Source organism: Scatophagus argus, chromosome 11 (assembly GCF_020382885.2).
Source record: "Scatophagus argus isolate fScaArg1 chromosome 11, fScaArg1.pri, whole genome shotgun sequence".
In the NCBI taxonomy this organism is placed as follows: Eukaryota; Metazoa; Chordata; class Actinopteri; family Scatophagidae; genus Scatophagus; species Scatophagus argus.
In genome coordinates this window covers 15969983-15995696 of record NC_058503.1, presented here as the reverse complement: position 1 = coordinate 15995696, position 25714 = coordinate 15969983, and the positions used below count along the sequence as shown (strand labels likewise).

Here is a 25714-nt window from a genome sequence, read left to right as displayed (position 1 = left end):
GCTCTCAGTTGCCTCTGAAAGAGTTTGTGTTTTACTCATTCTGATTTTAAGTAAGCATATGTTTCTGCTTCATACGTTTCTGCTAGCTGGGATGGGATTCAGTTTTGAGAGAAAAAAAGATGGAGAGTCATTACATCCAGTATATTTTGTATAGTATTAACACTGTGATTCAAGACCTTTCTCATTGGAGCACTCAGTCCAGGCCTTGTCCTTTCTATGGGCCTCTCCTCTCATTTTTAGCTCCAAAAAGGCAAAATGCCAGGCAACACACAGCCAAAAGGCTGCAGCAAAGAAAGCCTCCACATTAAGCTAAACTGACAAGAGAGGAGGAGACTGATGCAATGGAACACTAGTGTTAGAGGAGAGAGAGCCATGTACAGTATAACACTTCATCCACCCAAACAAACATGCACATACACACACACACAGGACAGCATGAACTGATGCTATCGCCTGGACTGGCTTTGAAAATGTGTGTGGTGTGGAAATATATGAAAAACACCTGCTCTCAATCACGACTGTGGAGGTGGCCCTCAACAAGGAATCGAAGGGCCAACAGCAACACGCTATTGTTGTACTCTGCAGCTCAAATTGTGAATGTGTGCAACTTTGGTATACGGAGTGTAGCAGGACGCTGCTGGAAAAAAAGAACAATGGCACAGAGAGCTCAGTGAACTGGATAAATAAAGGCAACAACACACGCGAGTACAGTGCATGGAAAAACGTATTTGGTGACAAAAGAAGACAAGAAAAGAATCTGTGATGTACATTAGTCTGTTGCTGGATTAGAGATACTGTCATTGCAATTTAGGGGTTGTGATTTGGGTGTGAGAGTGTGTGTGTGTGCGTGAGCGCGCGCGTGCGTGTGTGTGTGTGTGCAGAACTGACATGTTCTTGTGGAGAGCCTGGCAGTTATATAATGGCCAACACAAACAAACAGAGACCTTCCAAGGGACCAGAGGAGAGCCAATAGCTCCACGAATTCACAGCACTCAGCCTCAACAGTCTGGTAGGAAAATATACAAGAAAGCACAGTTCAAAAAAACAATGCGGGTGATGAGAACAAATAATAAAGAAAAAATAAGCAGAAGCGTGGGATTTCTACAGCACTGCTGGACCTTGTCTGCTTTCATTAATTGGCCTGAATGCATTTGATCAATGAATATTTGAAGCAGAAACCAAACTAAAGCTTAGCAGGGAGTTTTGTTTTTTTGCAAGAAAGAGGACAACATGTATGGCACACAATGTTAGCCCAGTTCCTCTTTGAATCCCTTACAAAAGTGGGAAAAAAAGTGTAAAGCATATTATTAAAATCATCGGTTTAAATGAACAGTTTCCATATTTCCATTTCCATTTTATTTCCATATTTCTTTTGTTTAAAATAAAATACAGTATGTTGCATTAAAGGATTTCTAATCACTAGAGGGCAGAGATACTCCAAAAGAATCTTGAAACAAAAACAGCAGAAACAGAGCAATACTGGCATCCCACTGGACTCCTCTGTTTCACTATAGGATGAATGTATGTTCATTAGTGAGATATTTAGCACTGGTGCTGAGAAACGTATTGTATGAAGGTCTGCTTTTGCAAGCTAAAACTAAATGAGTATCTTAGCCAGCCACACTGGATTTCCGCCATTATGCACCAACCAGCAAGGGACCAGCAAACCAAAACAGTCAGATGAAACAGAAGCACAGACACAGTGGGACTGGCAACCCTAATGACATCAGCTGTATGAAATCAAATGGATAAAATGGACAGTAAATCATTTCAGAGAACCTAGACCTGAGTATTTCAACAGTCAGGTTGATGTGGGTTTGCGTGACAAAGTCAACGAAAGATGTGTTATGTGTATGCTTGAAAGCCAAACATGTCAGTGGATGAGGGCAGCAGCTAAATCACTTAAGTGACAGAGTGGAGAGTGATATAAAACATTTGACATGAGATGGACTTTAGGGCTTTGAACCGGCAGCCAAGACATTCAGCCACAGGGGGGAGCGCAGTGGAAGGGAAGGAGGAGAGGATGTAAACAAGGGGAGAGAAAAAAAAGGCCTGTTATTTGGAAATGCTGAGATCATTGCGGTTTTCAAAAACTAACCATTTTAGAACATATGCATCATCAGTGAAAAATGAGCTATTACAAATCACTGAAATCTTTTGAGTGCCTGAAAACTTGGCAAACTATCTTATAAGTTCCTTACTCTCTTCTTCCACTTACAATAAGATACAATAAGTAATGCATGCTGAGGCTTAAGTAGGCTCGAGTATATCTGTCCCCGTTTCTGTGTATGTGGATTTACCGTATATGTGCGATTATAATAAGCATTATGGTGCTGGCAAGTTTCAGGATTGTGTGTCTTGATAAATCCAGTAAGAATGTAAACCTGCGACTCTCCTCACCATATAGCAGAACAGCTGCTTGCATTTGCAACACACAAACACACCCACACCCACACCCACACACACACACACACAAACTTGAAAGACAGACATCCGTTTGCTGTTTTAGGATCAAATTAGGGTTGCAGGAATTTCACACCGATGGTAGATAGGAGTTAGTTCACCTGCTCCAGTCTGTTCTAATGACAGATGAAAGACTGATTTAGCAAGATTAGATCTGGCCTCACATTCTAAGTGGAAAGACTGAAGCCTGCGCACAAACCATACAGTAATCCAGATGATGACTGATGCGTCCATTCGCCTCGTACAGTCTGAAAAATCTCATCTCCTCTCACTGCATTTCTCCCCTGACAAAAGATCCGATAAGATCTTCTGCTCTGATATGGATGATGAAATATCAAAATATGTTCACAGTAACATACCCTGTATGCTGTGAAACGATGAAACGACACTTACAACTACCGGCCACACATGCACATACATGCGCACACACTTTCATAACAGCAGTTCACACATGGGGTCCCATTGCCAAAGCCAGACTGAATTCATGCGTTCATTTGAAGGCGCCACTGAAAAAACATCCTGGCTTTCACAAACATTAGTGGCTACACACACAAACACACACACACACACACAGACATACACAGGCACAACACGCGCACACACACACACAGCCCAGTGAGATAATCACAGTAATACTAGAGTGTATTCTGTTAAAGCCCTTAAACACACTTTGGAGTCTGTATAAACAAAGGCAACTGCTCTCATACTCTCTCGCTTCCTCTCTCGCTCATAGACGCGCACACACACACTTGCAGAACAGAGACTTGGGTAAATGGAAGATGCTGCTTCAAGGCGTTCAGTAAAAGAAAACAAAGCATGAAATATTCACCGATGGTGCTCCATCCACATCTGACTCAGAGCTAACAGTCAAAACCAACAACACTCAATGAAAACGCCTCAGTGTGTGTTTGAAACGTACATTTTCTCAAGTCAATTTGATAATAAATAAACTCTATTTAAAAGGAATTGGATCCAAATACGACCAAGTGAGGGGTCCAGTTTGAGTCTTTGCAGTCTGTGACATGTAAATACTTGAGAGACCATGGTGTAAACATCTGTTTCATTTTGTTTTATCTGGCTGTACCACTGTATATTGTAGTTTTCATCTTTTTGCTATCTGTCTATAAGGTGACCTAACCCCATGCACTCATCTATCTGTTAACACAGAGGGTCTGAAGACCAGGCTGCACACTGGGGCCCCTGACGGCTGCAAGTGGGGGCTGTGGGGGCCTGTTGGTGCAGCTGTCCCACTCTAGAGTAACATAAGACCTTATTAGAGTCCATTAGACCTCTCTGAAACCAATAAGAGATTGTCAAATACATCCAAACATTCGCACAATTCACAGAGAGACAGGAAGTGAAAGGAGGGCGGTGAGAAGGGGGGACCAGGGGTCTGCCATTTGTCTACATAATGCCCCGTTCCTGTCTCTATAACTTTAGTCTTTCCAAATTTGGGGGTAAAGGTGAAATTTGTGGACTGAACATTCAGTAAGTTTGATGTTATAACAAAATAGCGGATTTCACCTTTAATTTATTAAGATACGATAAGATAATTTTGCTAAAGACTTTCAAATGGCATCTACACATGGGACATTTACAATAAAAAGCTATTCTAGAGATATTTAAGGACTTCAAAACCTCTTTTCATAAAGAAATAAGAGTTTTTCATCTGACAGCTGTGACAAAGTTTCTCCTTGCATCTGAACAGTGAGACCAGCTCATATGGAGTCCACAGCCCCAGAAAAAGAGCTTCCCTTTGCCCTGACAGCAGGGGCCTGACCTGGGAGACTGCCTTTGATCTTTAATTATCACTGGGCAGGGCTCTGGAGAGGAGAGGAGAGAGATGATGAACATGTGAGCATTTAGGACCAGCGACAATAACTAAATCTAAGAGAGCTAAAGCCCGACTTTTCTTCAAACTTCCAGCACTGTTTCAACTTTAAAGCCATGGAGGAACCGCTGAAGTGCAGAGGCGACTGCTTTCAAACCAAAGATCCCGTGTCTGACTTCTTAAGCAAAGTGAGGAGCTTGCTGAATCTGAGAAAAGAGGAGCACATCTAGACGGACATGGGCCACAGAAACCAACCAACCACAACAAAGAGGAGGTGGGTTTCTGTGGCACATGTAGCTTCTGTCTCTAGCTTCTGTTTTATCCCCACTGTGAGCTGTTTTTCTTTTTGATAATGTTCAAAAATATATATAGAATCATAAGTAGTATACACCACAATTTTACACCATATACTTATACTGCGCAATGTTATGGATAAAATTATTTGAAGCAATACTTTCTACAAAAATACAGAACACTATGAACACATCATCATGCACTGAATGAGCTACTGTACTGATGTAAACTATAATTAATGTAAAGTGTTACACCAACCACAGAGGCCACACACTGCCAATTTAATTTTGCAGAATTATCTAGTTAGTGTTTGTCTGCGCTCATACATTCAAAAGGTAATATAAAAAAAGTAATGAAATAATGACATACTAATAAACATACTTTGGGGAACCCATTACACTGAATCTTAATCAGACTGGGTTTGACTGTTACATGTTGAGATGAAAGACTCGTTATGATATTTAACCTTTGAACCCACTGGCTGCTCCATCCCAAAGGGACTTCTTAATGTTTTTTTTGTGAAGTACTTGAGGGAAAGTGAAATAAAGATGGACAAGGACAGTCAAAGGACAATTACAATTAATAAAGAAGCCGTCTGGAAAACTGCTGCATCTGCTTGTGAAACCGTCAGCTAAGGCAGCGTTTCACACAGCAATGTGTCAGTCTCGTTCTGTAGCGCCAGGAGCCAAAAAAAAAAAGAAAAATCTTAAGTGACTGCTGTCATTGCGACATTTTGATTCTTTTTAATAACCAGTTGGCAGCAACTCAAATCAGTCCCCCTGAAAAACATGTGGAGATGATGATGTCAAAGACAGTCTGAAAATGAAACACAAAGTCAGGCAGACAGACACATCCTTCTTGACTTTTCCAATCACCTCCAAAAGGCAACTTTGGAGTGAGACTGAGTATCTCCAGACGCCGATGTCTACCCACTCATGACTCTACCAACACCCACAACCATCACCACAACTATTCCATTATTCACCATCCACTCCAGGCCACTCTTTTCCTTTGCATTATCAGTTCCATCCTTGCTACTCTGGTAAAGATCTTCCCATACCTAATGATGTGTCAAAGAGAAGATTACTATTGAACTACTGCATATTGCATCCCATAGCTCGTAGAACACACTACACACACACGGATGAAAGTACATATGTGAATATCTATCCACCAGCACTGTGGGATTCTTGGGTTCTTTTGAAGGCACATGTAAAATCCACATGCACACATTGGGCATAACGTACACACATTTTACGCAACAGTTTGACATCAGGCATTAAAGGTTCTGCACTGACAGAGATGAAGTGTGACAATCTTCTCATCAACAGGCATGCCTACCAGAAATTACATTTACACACAACTAATTTGCAACAGGGAAGCATAATGATGATCAATTACATTTTACTATAATGTACTTCGTATACCCGCTATCCATCCTAACACCTTTTTGTGAATCTGCAGCACATAAATGTTATGTTTCAAGCAGTGAAAATTATGTTTCCTTTATAAAGATATTTACTATTGCATATTTCTAAAGGATGGAGTTGCTCATCATACACTTGCAGCCTTAGCAAACTTTGCATTTCTGTCACATGGTGCTTCAAACAAGGACAGAAGAAAAAAGATCAGATTATTTTAGGCTGCAGTTTGCAAAATGGCACAGGTGAGAAAGACAAATGATCAGTGGTGATAGATCGGTGGTGAATAAAAGATTAAAAGGATTGCAGAGAAAGTATTAGAGAACTAAGAAATAAAATGCATGACTGAAAGAAAAGCTGTCTTACTTTGGCAGGTGTTGCTTCTCTCCTCGTACCCTGGGTTACACAGACACTTCCCAATAGGCACAAGCCACTCCCCCTCTGTGCTGCAGTACATTCGTGGAGGCTCCTCCTCTTTGGAGTGATTGACACATGAGCCTTTGACCTCCACCAGTGACTGGGAGTCCATGGGCACCGTATCAGGGAAGGAGGCCAGATTCCTCACAGTGTACGGGCACTTCTTGAAGTAAACCCTCACTGAAACTAAAGCTACACAGGCGCCCACGTCCTGGAATGCCAGGTAGAAGCCCTTCTTGGACATAGGACCCACCTCTCGCACCTCAGTGTTGAGCTTGAGAATGCGATCTCCGAGGTCCATTTGGGTGAAACTTTCATCAGCGGCGATGGTGTCAATCTTTGAGAACTGATGCTCTCTGAAGTGGCTGCCCTGGTCATCATCTGTCTCCAGGTAGAGGAGGTTGAAAGTCTCTTTGCAGGTGCCCAAGACCAATGGGATGGAGTTACAGTCCCTCAGGGTGAACTTCAGCTCTACGTAGATCTTCTGGGCTGACTGCCGAGGGATCCAGTTGGTGCGAAGCCAGTTGTTCTGGCTGTACTCCATCACATTGCAGACCTGGAAGGTCCTGATGGGAGTGTAGTGCTCATCCACACCACTGATCTCCTCCCACTGAAAAAAAACAGAGGGAAAGAGAGAAGTGGAAAAAAGAAATGGAGGGAGATGAAAAGGAGAAACAAAATAGAGAGACAGAGAACCAGGTACACGGGAAATTTTAGGGAAAGAGAGAAAACAGGGATGTACAGGAGGGGATTGATGTAGACGCAGAGTTATAAAGAAAGAGGAGGAAGAAAGTGGTGAAAAGGGTTAGATTAGATAAGAGAGAAAAATAAGAGTGACAGAGCAAAAGGGTAGAGGTGGAAGAGTGGGGTTAAAAGAGAAGAAAGAAGGAGCAAAGATGTTCGAGGAACGTTGAAGAGAAAGAGTAGGAAAGAGGGGAATTTGGAGTCAGAGAATGAGGAAGGAAAGTGGAAAGGAGGGGAAGATAGCGGAGAGAAAAATAAAGTTATCTCCACCCTGTAAGCATTTACACATGAATTATTTAGATTCAGATTCACTCTTGCTGAATACTAAGCATCTAATAAACACTTAAGGGTGAAAAATCACACTACCAGATCTCTTGTAAATTACTCAAATTAATTAAAAGCAAATTTGCTGCCTTTGCCAAATTTTCTGGATTAGAGCACTGTGAAAATATCTCAGAGAAAAGTGTGACTTCCCATCTCAATCCTACTAAAATATGTGAAGCTGCATAATTGCTGTTAAACATCATCAAAATCTTATAGTGTTGTTTTTCCACCCTTGTACTAACATGTTTTTTTTTTTCTACAAGTGCGGACTTTCAAGCTGCAGTCTTGGTTATTTGCATCACAGTACTACTGCTACTAAAGGAAACGTGCTGAATCCACTATGAAACAAAAGAAGCTACGAAGTATAGACAGATGTGAGTGTATACCAGGAACGTTCGTGTCTATCTTACATTTTCCCTCCACTGGGAGAAAGCAATGAGGAGGAGAGGAGAAGAAAGAAAGCGGGGTCATTCCTTTTGAATTCAACACAGCGGGAAGACTCATTGATCATGCGCTTTGGCTTCGCTGTCCAGGCAAATCAACACTGAATCAGAGCGATGATGAATGGGCAAACACCTGAAACACTGGGCTCATTGTGATTAAAATGACAGTCATTAGAATGAATGAGCCTAAATGCCTAAATGGATGCTTTTTCTATTTTTGTTCTTTACGTGAAATTCAGAATGGATGTAAGTCTGAATGAGCAGTGCTTTGTTCAGAGAGAGAGAGAGAGAGAGAGACCAGGCAAAGAGAAACACTTTATGGGTAAGTGGAAACTGAATTATCGCTCCTTTCACACAAGCATTAATGGAAACATAAACCCACGCACACTTATACATTCACATAAGGCTCATGTGAAGTGTTTAAAGTCCCGTAGCAGGCGGACACAGCAGGTGCTTTCAACCCGAACACAGAAATTAATGACGAGCTAAGAAAGTCTAGGTTCTCTATTACATGGTTTTTTTTTTTTTTCTGTGTGTGTGTGTGTGTGCGTGTGTGTAAGCAAATGTGTGGGATTGAGTGAGTGGTATAAAGCACATCTATGAGGGTCTGGTGTTCAAGGAGCTCTCAGGCTGAAGGATGGCCACTTGCTTTTCATCTCACAGTAAAGTTAATGAAACACCCCTGAGAGAGAGAGAGAGAGAAAGAGAGAGAGAGAGAGAGAGAGAGAGAATAACAAAGCACTCTTTGCAGGAAAGAAAGAAAAGCAGAGAAAGTGAAAAGAGATAGAGTTGAAAAATAGCAATAGGAAGAAAGGCGGGAGAGATAAAGCGAGGAGTAAAACCGAGGCGATAGATTCCACTGGTGTTTAGTCTCCCCCGTCATGCCTTCCTTGGCGTCACCTCATTCATCAGAGTGGAGTCCACGCTCTCTATAGGTCCAACAATAACAGGGGAAAGTAGACAGAACCGAGCGGGGCTAAATATAAAGAGGTGAAGCTAAACTTAACATTTCACCTCATTTTGCTCATGAGTTTAATCACTCGACTCACAATATATGTAGAAATAATCACGTGGTGACATGCAAAAGGGTTTGATGATAGACCCTGACACAACAGAAAGCTGACGGGAGACAAAGTCTGCCTCTATGATTAGTGATTCTGGTGACATTATGTTTGATAAGATGATGTACTTACTTGAACGTAATGAAAAGAAGACATGTTAATCTGCTTTATTCTTTATGTATTTTTCTATCATGGCTAGATGTCTTTCTGCCAGGACTGAAAGCAGCACAACCAGATTTAACTAACTTTGTGCAGTGGGTGAAATACTAAACGGAAACGTTACCCGCTAAAAATACTCATGTTCTGTCCAGAAATACATAAAAATAGGCCACTTCTGTCAATGAAGATACTCAAACCTCCAAAGTTTGAATGTGTGTAGAAAACCATCATGAGTTACTTACACAATAACTTTTGTTGCAACAGAAATTACATTTAATACACTGCTGAACAATCTAGCAAAGTTTTTTGAAACCATACAATGTTACAGTGTTTTGTTTTTTTAAATCAAATTAATGAGGAAATGTTTTAATTAACACTGCAAAATTGTTGTAGGCCTACTGCTGTTTTCTGTTTTCTAATCTTGCTATCTGTTTGTGGCATTGTAGTGTAATACATGATTAACGTTTTTAGGGTTATGTTTAGAGAAAGATATTGAATGTGGTTAATGTTTTCTATATTTGCTCCAAAACCACCATTTTTTCTTAACCTTAACCAAAATGTTCTTGTAGTAAACACATTAAATAATTAAATAAGCAAACCCTAGTCTCTGGTGCCATGGAAAAACATAGAACATTCAATTTTAAATACTTAAAAATTATATTTATTTTATCAAATATAAAGAGCACACAGCATGTACTGTATCTTGGCTCTGTGTCTTTATTTCTAACTCTCCATGATCTGTCATCTAATGAAAAACTTAAGAGCATGAAGTAAGTGTAAATGGAGCAGACGTAAGTATCCACTCTGGACTGTGCCTACCCGGTCTCGTCGCTTCAAGAGCTTACCCACTTATTCAGAAAATTATTCTTACATTTCATTGTCCACATTTATTTATTTATTTCCTTACCCTGAAAAGTAAGCTATTCTGTCAAACTTGTTTTTTCACAGAACAAGTGGTCTGAAGGTGGAGTGCACAGAGTGAAGCAACTGAAGCATCTGAAGCAACTCTTTTTGTTTCTGGTTTTGGGAGGGGTCTCAAGTTGGTAGTACATACACAAACATAGAGTTCAAAATCAAACCCAGGTGTGTGTGTGTGTGTGTGTTAAATCCAATCTTAGAGAAGAAGATCTGACTCAAGCAAGTCTCTGCCAAAGTACATGAGACCTCTACGATGTGAGGATCCCACTCTGGGGGATAGCATCCATTACACGGACCTTCCCTCCTCATCTTTCCCTCCCTAACCATGACATCACAAAAATGACTTCCTCCAACTTTGAACCGTTTCCCCTGGTTTGGTAGCCAAGGCTTGTTTTATTGTCCTTTGCTTGGCAAAGAGGAAGAGAGAGTGAGGAAACAATTAGAGAATGTCTCAACATAATTATAGTGCTCCAGATCCCCAAAATGCTAGGAGACAGTGACTTGTTCTGTGGTTGGGTGGAGGACTCAATTGCATGGAATGAAATGGTGCTGCATCCCCAGAAGCTTGAAGATCAGAGCGCTAACATGTTCTATATACTGATTTGAGCAATCCTATAGTCAGACAGTAAGAGTGACACTATTGGATGGTTCTGTTTAATGAATACATTTTACTTCTCTTCTGCCACCAGCAGAAGCTACTCCCAACCGGAGCTGTTTGTATGTCAACTAGGATAAATAAAGGTCTAAAGCGAGCAGCCACCCCCTTGTTTCTCTCGGGGGGTTGTCTAATTGATATATAACAACACTACGACCCTACAACAGTCCTCGTGACCTCTTACCCCGACCCCCGATGGTCACAGTTGGGGCACAGTTTGGAGTGATCTTGCCCCTGGTTCCTCTGATCTGTGCTGTAGGTAGGTGAAGCAGCTAAAGGGACAGTAAAATGGAGTGCGGTAACTTGACCCGCTCATGACATTACAACTACGGCAACAGGCACGTCTCAGAGTCACCGAGTCAGCACACCAGTTCACCCCACTTCAAAAGACACGCAGGTCAACGGGAGTTAATGGAGCAGTTTATGGGCCAGTATAGGGTAACAATGCTTTTATTTCGAAACGAGTCTTGTTTTGGGAAACGAGATTAAGAATGAGCATCCTCTAGTCCAAGGTTTAACAATAGTGGCTTTTGTTGATGGTGTCATTGAATTTCTCCTTTACATTCAAATTTTTTACGAAAAAAAAACCCCTCTGAATTTTATATATCTTGTTTTTATGTATTATCATTACCCTTTTTAATATAATTATTTATGTATCTGACATGGCTTGATAAATAGGGATTTATCATAGAATCAATAGGGAAAAGTTCATACATAGTGTTATTTACAACCGTCCATTATACTTCAACAGGGGGTGGGGGGGGGGGGGGGCGTCCACAACAAGTGCGGGGGCAGCTTATGTTCTGAGCTCCATAGAGGTCATAGGGGTCACAGACAGAACAACTGCAGCATATCAGTCAGAGGACATTTCATGCTGGTCTTACCAAAAGGAGAACCCGAATACGCACTTCATTCCTTCTCTTCTTTGTCCTCCCTCGTGTTTTTGAAAAGCTCCAAGCCTTGCCCTGCTAATCCATGTTTACGCTCTGCTCAAGGACACATCAGCAACAACTGCTGAAGGATTCACTTATTTTCAATTAATTCCAAAGAACCACATCTGCACTGCATCCATGGGGTGTAATTGATCCACACTGGTAGGACATCTGTTAATTTGTTATTCATAGCTTTCTGATTATACAAAGGTCTAACATTTCTATTGTAGAATAATAATCCATTGTTGAGGGTATTTGATTTAATTTTGTAAAATGTTGTCATGCTCTGTATGTTATCAATAAGATGGTTTGTGTCAGAAAGTAACTACAACACACTTTAAACTCCCTAGTCTTCCACTTTCTCTCAAGTCCCTCGCCTTACCCTGATAATCCTCATTTATAAACGGGCTTTTCTCTGAACTCTCACTCTTTCTGAGGAGGAAGGGAGAACGTTTTATGCTGGCCAAGATGATTTCATAGATGGGGTGGCAGCAGTGCTTGGAAGCTTTAAGAGCCCTTGGGTGACTAAAGAAGTTGAAACAGCAGTCTGTACTCAGAGAGGGGGAAAAAGGGAACCTGACTGAAGTGATGGACCTAAATATAAAAAGCCATTCTTTCAAAAATGTGTTCCATATTTCTCATTATTCCTGACAGTGTAGTTCAGAAACTGCAGCTGCTGTTATTTGCTGTACATGTCAGGCCTCCTCATCGTGATACAAAGGTTCAGTCAGTGCCATCGTTACCGAGCTTTTATAAAAGAGTTACAGCTACATGAAACCATTTATAAGCAGAGTATTTCACTGCACAAACACTTTTTGGGAATTTTTTGTGATGCTGATTTTCTTGTTTTTATTGAAGCGTAAAAAAAAAAAAAAACTGTTCCCGTAAATGATGCAAAATGAGTAGCTTTGAGTTTGCTGAACAGAAGCAAACATGTAGCCTTCAAGAAGTTCTGTCTAAACTTCTAAACAATATTTAAATTATTTGAATATCTCACCATTTCAGTTAAGTGTATCAAATTGCACATTTTAAAAAAGAACTAGCTGAGCAAAAACAATACTCAAGTCAATATGAGACCGTCCTGGCAAAATCTTCAATGCAGTTGTATCCCTGATGAGAAGTGCCCATTAATTCTATTTTGTATGCACAGCCAGCGTCTGGGGTGTTGGTTTGTTGCTGAAGAATGCTTTCAAAGCACGCGAGAATGTAATCTTTAGCACTCTTTAGTCTTGTGAAGGGCTAAGCCCCCCGGACACTGCTCAGCAATCAGCCTGCCTCCCAGACAGATAACAGTATATCTGGATCACACGCAATCACACTCACGGACACACACACACACACACACCACACACTTGTCAGTCTAGTCGGTGGCTCCAGAGCGAACATCATGGGGAGGCTAAGCTCTTAATTTGTTGTGACCGGAGCACGTTGTGTCTCGGTAGGCCAACAGCCGTGGCCTCTTCATCAATGTGAAAGAGTGTGTGTGTGTGTATGTGTGTGTGTGAGAGAGGGCTCAGTGCCACTGCCACATTATGAGAAATCATTTGTGAACAGCAGTCTCCTAGGGCAGGCTGCTTATCGGAGCGCAGTCAGTGGATGACGTGAGTAATTACAGATGATTCACCTTGAGGACTTGATCATCAGCAATATCTCTCTCTTTCATCCTTTCCTGTCCTTCCCTCTCTCTTCTCTCTCTTTCTTTGCTCTCTTCATCCACCACCCCCCTTTGATCCTGTCCTATTCCCTCTCTTTCTCTCAGGACTCATTCTTATTTAAGAATGACTTTGGCTTCCATTCCTGCAGCATTTTTATGAACTCTCACTCGCTTTTCTTCTAAACTTATTCAAAGCACATAACCTGAAATAAAGCAGAGCTCGCTGCGCACGCTGCATAACCTCTGTCACACATTCCGACATCCGTTGGCATGCATTTTTGTACTTGCTCACATGTGAATAACTTGTATTAGCACGACATTAATCTCTCCCTTGAAATAGTCATACAATTGTTCTGTAGTCTGCAATTGTCTTTGGACTAAATGCATTTTAAATAGCCCTGCAGTTTTTCCTTTAGGTCATTTTTTTTCATTGTGGTTCGACCTCATGAAGAAAGTCAGTCCCAGCATTTTGACGGTGCCAGCGGTGTATACGGCCGAGGGAAACAAGGTTTGGCAGCTCCACGGAACAAATGACTGGATTACCTTAAGCCACTGCCAAGGAGTAATAGTAACACTTAATACAGAAAAAGGAAGAAGTGTGACGTCTGTGTGTGTGTGTGTGTGTGTGTCAGTGGGCCAACCCTCAGGCACAGTAGTCTAACTAGTTAGACAAATAAACACTCAGCGAGAGCCCACTGGAGGGAAGGAGAGAGGGAGGCTATCAGCTGCAGACATTGTTTAGTATGAACAATGTAGCTACAACATTGCTGGTTGAAAACTGTTCAGTTCTCACATGTAATATATATTTTTTTCTTTTGGTCAAGAATTTCAGGAACAAAACCCTTTTTGCTTTGAATTTTATTATTATTTTTTGTGTTCAAATTCAGAAATCCAAACAATAAAGATTACATAATTAGCTTTTTTAAATTATTTATACAAGCACAACACTCTAAAAGTGTGCTAAAAGATGAGCGACTGTACTAAAGTAAGTGTAAGAGATGGAACAATGTGGTACATATTTTCAATTAAGCACAAATGGATTAACAAGTGAAATCCCAACAGTGGAGTTACAGTTTTGACATGCAACAGCAATATAATATCAGTCTCTGTTGTTGATTTACTAAAAAGGGGTAAGCTTATGGACTTTACTGTGTGGATGCTTTTGTGCCTACAACTTAAAATCCTTTAATGCCTTAATCTTTCTGTAAACACCAGGACATACACGCAATACATTTTCCCTTAAGTATCTTGACCATATGGCAAGCTCTGAATGCTTAACCCTTAACCTGCGAGACAGAGAACGGACAAAAACGTCTAAAGAAAAGTGGGTTAATCTGCACTTGGCTCATTGGGTCAACATCACACAGTGAGAACCACGGGGGTTTGAAAATCCTGATTTCATGTGTTGTGGGCCTGAATCCAACATCCAGCCCATGCAAGTGGATCTATCTCCAAAAATGTAAGGATATTCAGACATGATGTGGATATATATAGAGATAGAGGATACTCACCCCATGCGATGGGTAGGAAATCCATCCTAACTCCCCTTGGCTTGCTTTAGAGTCTAACAGGTTGACTGAAGAGAAAAAGAGAGGGAAAACAAAGAGAACATATGAGAGTCTAGCCCTTGTTAGCCCCAATTAGTTGTCATCTAATCCCAAAGGAGGGATCACCAACCTCAAGTACTGATCATGACTCTATTTACTCAGCTGCCACACACACACACACACACTACATATATCCTCTGCTAACCAACAGTGAGAGTTGGCTTTCTTGTGTGAGGTTGGCTGGACATACTGGCTACAACACAGACACCCTGGAGAGGTACTGAACTAAAGTACTGCCAATATTTCAAGAATCATGTTTATTTTCCAAGTCTCACGGTGTTGACCCATTTGACCCCCATTCCACCTAGCCACACAAACACCCCTCAGTGATTGGACTGTCACCAGGTAAAGCAAAAATGCCATCAAATCTAAATTCATATCCAATCGCCAGCTTCAGAAGTGGCAAGAAATTTGATTGGCCACACTGAAAACAAAGTAGAAATCCATTTAAAATGACTGGAAATACAATTTTCTGTGTGTGTTCTGCCACAAATTCATTTGTATCAAACAGAAACCAAGATGCAGAAAGAGACGCCCATGTCTAATAGATGGAGTATGACGGGACAAGTAAGACAAGGAGCTCCATTAGCGTGACAGTGCAAATTAAGGCTTTGGGTTGGCGAAAGAGGTTTCATATGACGAACGGTGCGGTGCAAAAGTAGCAGCCGTGTCAGGATTTAAGATGCAACACAGCGCAATTTTGGTGTCATGACTTCTTGGTAATTGCACTTCTATTGCTGACCTCCTCAGACCAAGATCGCACGTACACAGTGCAGAGCACAAACAGAATCTGCTTACCAACTCTTTGCATACATGTGCGGCCAAACCGACTAACATCTTCATCGAGCACAGAAAAATGAGCGACAGCATTTTCTATTCTTAGTATATACATATGGCTGCAGTGCGAATGATTGCCATCGAATACAACTGTCAGTACGGAGCATGACTTATGGTGAGAGGAATGTGAAGGCAGCCTTACGCTCCATGGATGGCCCCACTTCAGTAGCCAAACTGTCCCTGCCTTAAGGTCCATGACAATAATCAAACACAGCTTGTGAGTACTTCCATTTCAAATAAAATAACACAACTGTTTACATAGCTTCTAAATAATGAATGTAAGCTGGCAATATAGATTTATATGAACTAGATTTTGAGTTTAATTTTGATTCCTGCAAAGCAACACACTGCTTCATTTTAGTGTTACTGAGAATCTACTGCAGTGTGAAGAAGAATCAAAACAACACAGATAAACCCAGTGGGCTGAAGTGTGACCAAATGGTGTCACAGCTTGGGACTGATTGATATAGTTGTTTTGTTTTGGTTTTTTTTAAGGCTGAGAACAATACAGATTCTAAATGATCAAGAAGCCCGATAACAGATATTTGGGAAAGATATATATATTTTCAGTAAAAATAAAAATTTCACTGTCAGTGTTTAAAATATCCAGTGATGGAATGTGTAGTTTTCTCTACAGCACTATACTTCAGTGGGATACACGTTTGAGGTACATGAGCTTTGCTTGAGTATTTCCTTATGCTTTTACTCTACTACACTTTGGAGGCAAATACAGCCCTTTTTACTCCATTACATTTATTTGAATATTTGAGTTATTTTTACTTTTCAAATTCACATTATTAATACAAAATATAAGTACTACTATATGTCTACAATTATAAACAATTATTCTAAAATTTATTCATACAAACAAAAATGTTGAATATCACAGCAGATAATTGACCTGGTCGATAATCTGTCTATCCCTAGTGACACCCATAATGAACAAAACTCATATGTACGCACATTTTAAGGATGGTTTGTTTTTTCATTTTTGTCATTGAACAAAAAATGAGTTTACTTTGTAACTTTTATCAAAGCGTCTTCTCAAGTATAAATCTTTAAAATTATTCTGAAATGTGTTTGTGATTACTGTGTCACATTTTGAGGTGCTATTAATTCACTCAAAAGAAGAGAAACACGTGAATTTACATCTTTCTGCAATTACAAACTTGTGCACCAAGTGACGTGTAGTAAAGAAAGAACAGAACGAGGATAAATGATCGGCTGATGTAAATAGAGCGATAAAGTTCCATTGTTCCGTTTAAGTTCAAACATGAAGCCTGTTTCTCATCCTGCTGAGATCAAATCAGTCCACAGCTCAGCACACACAAGCTTACACACACAGACACACACACACTTACCCATGCGAGCGTGCACACAGACACAGCAAAGTGAAGCAGCAGTGCAGTCAGGCCCTGCAGCTGTAACTCTATTCACTGTGAAAATATGAGGAATGCAATCTCCCTGTATTCTCCCATTCAAAGCTCCAGTAAGCAAGAATGCACGCATCACCAAAGACTCTCAAACAGAGTATTTGTGGGTCATGAAGGACTAAAACTATTTTAGTCAAGCAAAATTTGCCCCTCACAAGCAGCGAAATTTGCAGGGGAAAGTGATTTTGTCGCTGCGTGAACTAATTGTCACCTCACACTAGAATAAGGGTTGAGATGTAAGCCGTCATTATCTTCAAGTCTGATAACTATCAGCCAGTGTGGCAACAAAAGCCAGAAAGGAAAGCGGAGAAAGGAAGAAACACACGGAGGGAGACTTATTATCACATTCCAGGCTCAAAAAGCTACTAAATTGCTCACCTGAGCTGCAGTCATGCTAAGCCACTCAGTCAGTTGAGTGGCAGTAGACACATTCCTATTAGAGTCTAATGAAGCTATCTGTTCATGTCAGATAATAGCAGCTCAGCATCCAGGGCCATTGCTTCCAATTTACATTTCTCAACGAGCCGAGCCCACCACTCCAATTGAGCCGAGCGCTGGAATTTGAGAGCAGAAAATTAGACGGCTCTTATATCGCAGGAGGAAAAAGCCCCCTCCAGCTGCACTTGGCTGGGGAAATCAGCACCCACATGCGCACACTCTCAAATTCATGAATAAACACTAACACCGTGCACAGTTATGAAAAAACACAAATTCACACCGAAAGATGTGCCATAAAACAAATCTAGAGGAGTAAACACACACTGAAAAACATGACTGGACTAAACAGATGAACACACATCCACGCTGAACATAAAAGTATGGACCCACCCACATATACTGTATGCATACACTCTTGGAGATGCTCAGCAAAACGTGTACATTCTGCTGCACATGCGTACTTAAGCGGGCACAGAATAAGAGCATACACAAACATTTGGTGACAGTCTTTCTTACTCTCGCCCTCTCTCTCTCTCTCCCTCACACACACACACACACACACACAGTCAGTTAGCATGCTAGCGTCAGCCAAGCATATAGCCCCTGCCCCATCAGGGAGTGCCTCTAAACGGGAACTAGGAGTATTAATAGCAAGCTGAGCCAGCCTGTCTGGGAGGGAGCAAAACACCACAGAGGCAGAAACAGGTGAATCAATATATAACACACACCTAGGCCACCATCAAACACCCAAACAAATCGGACTCTGACAAATCTACAAGTTTGATGAGTACATTGATTTTTTTCATACACGGCAAGTATGAGTATGAGCACCCTTATATATACATATATTTTTCATTCTCATTTTTCCACTTCCTGCTGACCCTGTATTGCCTGGCATAGCAGGCTCTGAAATATTAACATTAAATAATGGAGAAAAGATCTGCAGGGTGCACACGTTGATGTCTTTGTTCTCATAATTAAACTACTAAGTTAAAGATCAAATGGTCCCTCGTTTCAAAATATGACACAAACACAAATAATACGTTGGAGAAGTGAGAGGAAGAAGAAGCTGTAAGGCAGAGACACAAGTGCGGAATCAACACATGGCTTGATCAGCAAAGCGGAGACCTTCCCATCTGGAACAGAGTAGAACAGAACAGAAAAGTTGCATGCACATATCCTCTCCTCTGTCTGCCTGAGAACAGGGTGGAGAGGGCTTTGTCTTTGCCGCTCTCTCTGGTTCTCTGCATGTGAAGGTTGGCAGGCCGCAGTGCAGGCAAAGCAAGGCGACTTGTGTCTGTGTTAAAGGGTGAAGTGTTCACCTCCCATTATGAATTATTCAAGTGCAGAGTCGCTCTGTCTGATGTTGCTGCTGCTTGCCCAACCCCTCTGCCCCCATTCCACTTTCTTTCTTTCTTTCTTTCTCATACCTCATGCCTCATGTGCATCATATTCACACTTAAACTCACATGAAGGCATACAGCTCTCCTGTGCATGTGCGGTATAATTTCATATCTCTGTATTCACAAACAGAAACACACCCACACACAGCCCTTGTGTTTTGATCTAACTCACAGCCCAAAACACATGCTGTTTAACTGAAGATGCCACTTTTCATGTGCAGCTCAATGTTTGGCCAACAGACGCATATAAATATAGGTTTGTAGTATATGTAGAGAAAGTGATTTATTTTTAAAGGTGCAAGCACTTTTCTAGCACCTCTGAAAGGTAGCATCGCTCACAAACGCCCATCAGTCCCAGCGGGACTGCTGAGTCGGGCTCTCCGGGCCAAGGCTCCCCAACGCCGGCTAAAAATACCCGAGGCCTCCCGACGCTCCGCAGCGGGCCAACATCACACCACGCAACCACTCAAAGGAACACAGTGCACCACAGCAAAAACAACTGACAACTTCATTTTCTATTTTTTTTTTTTTACAAAAAGAAAACTGGGTGAAAAAACAATTTTAAACAATATCTCACACCCGCCCAGAGTAAAACTGAATCCGCGACTTTAAAAGATATTCTCAGGGATTTTCTGTCGTTACATCAACTTTCTGCAGCTACAGGATCTTTGACCTGAAAGCCACGCAGTAGAAGTTGTTCTTGACACAATGTCGATCGAGGCACGGTGCCGAAATGTTACAGATGATTACAAGAAATAACACCAGACTTCTGGCTTCCTTATAAACTGGGAGGAAAACAATAAAATAACAACATTAACGATAATAGGCCAAGTTTTCTTTCAAAGCTGAGGTTTGTTTTCCACGAGAGTTTATTTATTTTTTCCTGTCATTTAATTAATGCATCTATTGCATAAAGTCCGTAAAAAGTCCCATAGACTCTACAAGCTGACAGAACAGGCCTTGCATTAATTTTCTAATTTTATGATGTGGCTTTGATGTATTCGGCAGAAATCTGTCAACAAGTTTACAGCCGATCATATTATGATAATCGTTTTCTTTTTCGAGTTTACAAACAGGCACCTTTGCTTAACTCTGAAAGCTCTTTTATATAATTTCCTGTGCGCTTGCAGGTTAGATTTAATCAGCAGCAGCAGCCAGTCGGCATAAACATAAAAGTCAGTGCAACTTTGTTTATCCTTCACTCATGTGAACACTGAGCTGCAGCACAAAACAGCTGAGATACCTTCAGTTTAACCTGAATATCATTACAAAAAAGACATGTTGAGTGACTTTTTCAAACCAATGATCAGTCCCAAATGTGGCTCCCTTGGACACAGTAAGAACTGCAGCGTCTTTTGGTTTGATTTATTCCACAAAGGGAAATGCGGATCGTGCAACTGATCTGTGAATTTGCGACATGATATCCTGGGCTGTGGTTTTTTATCTCTTCTACTGATTCACTGCTATGTTCTTCCGATTGTCTCTGGAAAGTGGATCAAAGTCAGATTTATAAAGCAGAACTGTTTGCACGGTGAAACTTTTTAAAAAAAGCTCCCCACTAGTCCGAAGTGTATTTTCGACGTGTCGTAGGGTCATATTTGCATCATGGCAGTCTGTATGAATTTCTATACGACACAGAGACGGAACGACTCGACACTGACACACTCTGGCAGATTTATGTCTGGGAAAGGTGAATTAAATCGAATCCAATTCAATTCAATTGAAACTTAGCACTTTTTTCCCATTCATACTAACTTGGCGAGTAGTTATCCCTCTGCGCTTTCTCCGTTTCAACACCTTTAACGCATCTCTCTCTCTCTCTCACACACACACACACTCACACACACGCACTGTATTGAGACTATTGTAGATTTTGTCAGGGTGGTGTGTGTTTTATGTGGCTTTGTTCGTTTTTCACTGCTGGGGTCACTAACACTAAATATCCACCAGCTTTAAATCCAAAGAAACTGACTGTTATAGGAAATAATACATTTTGTTATTGTTTATAAAAACTTTCTCAGATCAATATTCAGAGAACCGATTTGCAGTAACCCTAACTGACCTTCTCGTGATCATTTTTTTTAAAACAGCATATTTTAGTCGAATCATACTTTCATGTCAAGTGTTAAATAAAATCCATGAGAGAGGAGCCCTGCGATCTCTGCGTCACACAAGACGAGGCGCACAAAGGAGACAGAGCTGCGAACCGGTCCTGTTTAAATACTGGACGAATAGCCAAGCACATTCACCAAACCTTTTCGTTACGAGACAAAGAAAATCAGGTTAAAACTTGTCAAAGAACTGCGTTTGGAGGAGTTTCAGTTTGTTTCGGTGGTTTGTTTATTGGTGATTTCTTAATTTCCTGTGGATTACAAATAAACTCAAGTGAAAGAACAAAACCGATGGATTGTGTGGCTTGTAGGTTGTGGATTTTCCCTTTAGAATATTTCTATTAGACTATGACGTGGCCTCGGAGCCAAACTTTCCAAACTCATCCTACAAAACCAGGATGAGTTACTTTGTTCCTTCCTAAAGTTGTCTACACGGGCGGCAGAGGGAGATGGTTTGGTGTCTTCTTCTGAACACTGAATTACTGTTTATGCCATCACCGTATTCACACGCACACTGAGTATTTTATTCATTCGTCAGGCCTATATATTTTTTTTACAGTAGGCTAATCATGATCCACGTCCACGCACATACAGTGTGACCCAAATCTTCACTCAAATGCATTTTCCCCCCGTGTGGACAGTTTTAACCTTCACACAACTCAGCTGCTCCTCCAGCACCCGCGTGCCTCTTTACTTTTTACTTCAGCTCCACTTCAAAACACTTTAAGCAAGACAAGCAGCCCACTTGTATGACACAAACACCACTTAACAGTGGAAGTGTCTTAAAAAAAAAGGACAGAAAGATTTTATGAAAGTTAAGAAATCTGCAAGTAGAAACCAGGAGGCTGCTTCACTTGTTTCCAGCACTGTTTCATATATTTGAAGAAGAGATTCTGCTGTGCGTGGATCGGTCTGCTGTGGGGCTTCAAAACACTGTCACATCCATATGATCACTGAGAAGAGAGCGAGACTCGCGGTGGAAATAAGTGAAATCAGCTGCACATCCCTCACTTTTCATCCATTTAATGAAACGCTGGATTTAAATATGATTTAAAACACACAGTCGTTCCTTGACTTCATAAAAAAGGACAGTTTACAAGATGCCCATTGTAGCCTGCAAGTCAACTGTTTTCGGGTGTAATGAGGTCAGAACCGTAAAAACAGAAGCCGCGTTTTTACGCACTATGCGATTTTACTAATCTTCTACTTATTGGCTTTAAATCAGTGTGACTGGAAAGCCAAACGAGGGGCGTCTACCCCAAAGGAATTACTGGATAAAACAGATCGGCATTAAACCTCTCATGACAACACAGACATCGGAGTTTCTTTCCGTCTCTTCGGTCCCGCATTAACTCTGGCGATGGGCGCTTTGGGAGCTGTCTGCCCATCGTTCGGTTCATTCATCCCCATTTAAACAACTATGAACCGTCTCGTTCGCGAGATAAACCGGAATTAGGCTTGCTTGTCTGCCCTTTTAGGTCTACTTTCAAGTTTTTGTGTGTGTGTGCAAGTCTCGGTGATAATAGTGATAATATCCCCGACTCTGAGTGTCACAGCTACGCGCTTCGGATCATCTCATGATTAAAATTTGGACAGTATCAAGTCCGCGGTGAGCGCACAGCACCGTCCGCGGCGTGTGCCGTAAAGCGCACCGTTCACACACTCCGCAGCGCACACATGCACATAAACACACACGCCTGCAGCCAGAGTTCCCTTACCTTCATTGGGAGGGTAGATGATGGGAAACGCAGGAAGAACGCACAATAAAAGAGGTAAAATGAGAAGGAGTGATCGCGAATTGCAATCCATGGCGGCGGATCAGAGGTACATAACTCCATGAAGCCACTGACTGATCTGAGAGCGTCTTCTCTCCACTCAGCTTTCTCCCTCTCTCTTGCTCCGTCTCCCTCCGGTTGGAGCACTTTTCCGCTGGGTCCTACAGAGTCTGACAGACAGGAAAACGCTGGCAAGTTCACCACAGGTCAATTTGGAGTCCCCGCGGACGTCTTCTTGACGCGAATGACATCCACTCAGCAATATTTTACAGCCGATGCAAAAATGCAATTTGATTCACTAAAATGGAGAGCGAGAGAAATATTGGAAATCTCTCCTGGATAAAAGTCCAAGGTGTATGTTCCTGTGACCTCCTACTGTAATAATTCAATCACATTCACCAAGTATATCAAGTATCACTTACAGTATTTCTCAGTTTTGTTCTTACAGGAAGTTAGTTAAGAAATACAGTTGGTTTGATTCTGAGCAGGAATGTTAATAGGCACCTGATGCTTTTAAATAAACAGCCCAAAGTGGCCTGTAATTTTGAGTCATGGGCTACAGAAGGAACATTTTGGGTTTGAGCGTGACTGTGTGGCAAATCATTATCGCCAACTTGATTTATGTCAAAAAACTGGAGCAGCTCACAGGATCCTGTCATTGTTACAGCAGGGTTTGAAATGGCAGAAAACAGACTGTTTTGGTTATTTTTTTTAACAGGAAAAGTACTGCAGGAACACACATGCAGACACACAGGGCCTTTCAACAACTCACTGCACGTGTTTGAATCTTTGAGTTAATGCGCATATTAACAAAATATTTTTCATTCATATTATTGTAACCGTGATGTCTTATGAGAGTCACAAATCGAAGTTATGATAAAACATGTTTTTGCTTAAATACCTCATTTTTATGACTGCTTACATTTACATCTGTCTAATTTGAACATAAATAATGGCCTAACCTTAAAGTAAAAACCTCAACTGTTAACTGTTCTGTTTCCATGCTGAACTAAATGACAGACCTTCCTTCGTTATTGTTTGGAGGGACGTATTGTGCTTGTATTTGGGTCTACTTTGTGCACAGTGAGGACCATTAGGGGCCCCAGATACCACAATACTTGATCCGCACTCAAAGGCTGGTGTGGCAGTGTAACACCCGGGCCCTCGCCGAGACGCCAGCTGTTGTGGTGGGGGGTTGGAGGCTGGCGTTTGGGAAGGCGTCTGACGTATGGGAAAAGTTAAAGGGCACAGCACACGCAAGCCAACAACACAGCCACACTGGGATTTCTACAGACTTTTAGAAAATTCTAATTACTTTACAATCATTTCCTGGATGTGATTTACAGTACTGTGGGTTAGAGCAGTCTGTGTCACTCAGATATGAAAGAAATTCCTCTTGCATTAAATAATACAAAATATTTTCTTTGATGAAAAACTTTATAGTGATTATACTTCAATAGTTGGGATTTTTCTAAATCTTCCAAATCACTAATTTTAACTAATGCAAATGTTATTCCACTGAATGATCTTTTTTTATTTCTATTTTTTATTTTTTTAGAAGAACGATTATGCAAACCATTGCCCTGTGGAAATGTGTCTAAACCCATATCAGTGCTGCATTTGACAAACATCACTTTCACAAACTTCCTTTTTATCAGAAAATTTTTTATTTATATTTGCCTTTCTCAGTACATTCAGTTGCTTATAGTGTGTTCAAAAGTATACATACACACACACACACACACACACACACACACACACATATATATTACAAAGCGTTTAATGCTTTGTGAGCATTGTCTTACACAGATTTATTAAGTCTCAGGTTGTCAGTGGAGAGAGTAAAGAATGATGCCAGGAGGTCTCCGGCCACATTATTAAGTGGCCATGGCATGTGGATTTACAGCTGGTTTCAGACTTCGTCATACATCATCTTCTACATCCCACTAATTCACTTATTACGTACTGAAAGAGATTAATACGAGAGGCTCCAAGGCTAACAATCAATTCAAAGGCTGGCTGGTCGTTCTGAGCTCATGGTTTACACATATGAGGGTGTGGTTTCAGTGGAGGACAAGAAAACAAACGCATTTATTTTTAAATACTACATATTTATGCAAATCGTCTAAATAAATATACTGGAAGTTGGAAAGGTAAACGAGAATTCAGGAATTATGTGCTCAAGTTATTTGTAATTTGAATAAAAGGCCCATTAAGCTTTACATGCACTTTTTTTAGTGAGGAAACAGTTGAAAATCAAGTTGTTAATTTAGTTATTTGCACCAATAGAATGAAATGATTGTTAGTCAGTTGCAAAAGTTCTCCACAATACAGTATTAATTAATATGATTAAATTGTACAATACAAGGAACTTCATGCTGACAGTTAAACGTAATCAGTAGTGATCCTGTTGAATTGGTTTTCTTAGAGTCGCTGATCCTGTTTTTAGTCAATAAACCTGCATGTTAGTTCAAACTAATTGTTGGAAATCTGTTTCTGATTGTGGTGAATTGGAAAAATGCGATGGGTCCCTCCCGTCTATCCACTCCACCATTTTTTCCCTCTTCTCAATGAGCGCTTGTCCATTCTTGAACTCTTGCCAGTGGAACAATCCAGTACGAGATGGAGGAAAATATTGATTTAGAGCCGCAATTGTAAGTCATGATGTGTCCTGACATGGCTGTATGTTGCTCCGAACTCACAGAACAGATGCTGTTTATGGGCACCTTTGAAGCTGCTGAGGCCTGGCCTTCTTACACAGTAACATACAAACAAATAAACAGATATGCTGACT

General features: G+C 41.0%; 1 protein-coding gene across 4 annotated transcripts in view; it reads right to left on the bottom strand.

The window, feature by feature from the left end:
• Positions 1-23133, bottom strand: part of epha3 (eph receptor A3) — a 92306-nt gene extending 69173 nt beyond the window's left edge. For 2 of the 4 annotated variants that reach the window (XM_046403843.1, XM_046403844.1), the window contains exons 1-3: positions 22864-23132; positions 14828-14892; positions 6376-7036 (exon numbers count right to left, since the gene is read on the bottom strand). In XM_046403843.1, coding sequence (XP_046259799.1) covers positions 6376-7036; positions 14828-14892; positions 22864-22954 — 817 coding nt within the window. In that variant the 5' untranslated portion in view covers positions 22955-23132. Of the gene's footprint in view, positions 1-6375; positions 7037-14827; positions 14893-22863 lie in introns of all 4 variants that reach the window. The other 2 variants (XM_046403841.1, XM_046403840.1) reach the window with 2 other exon arrangements.
• Between the last annotated feature and the right edge of the window lie 2581 nt (positions 23134-25714).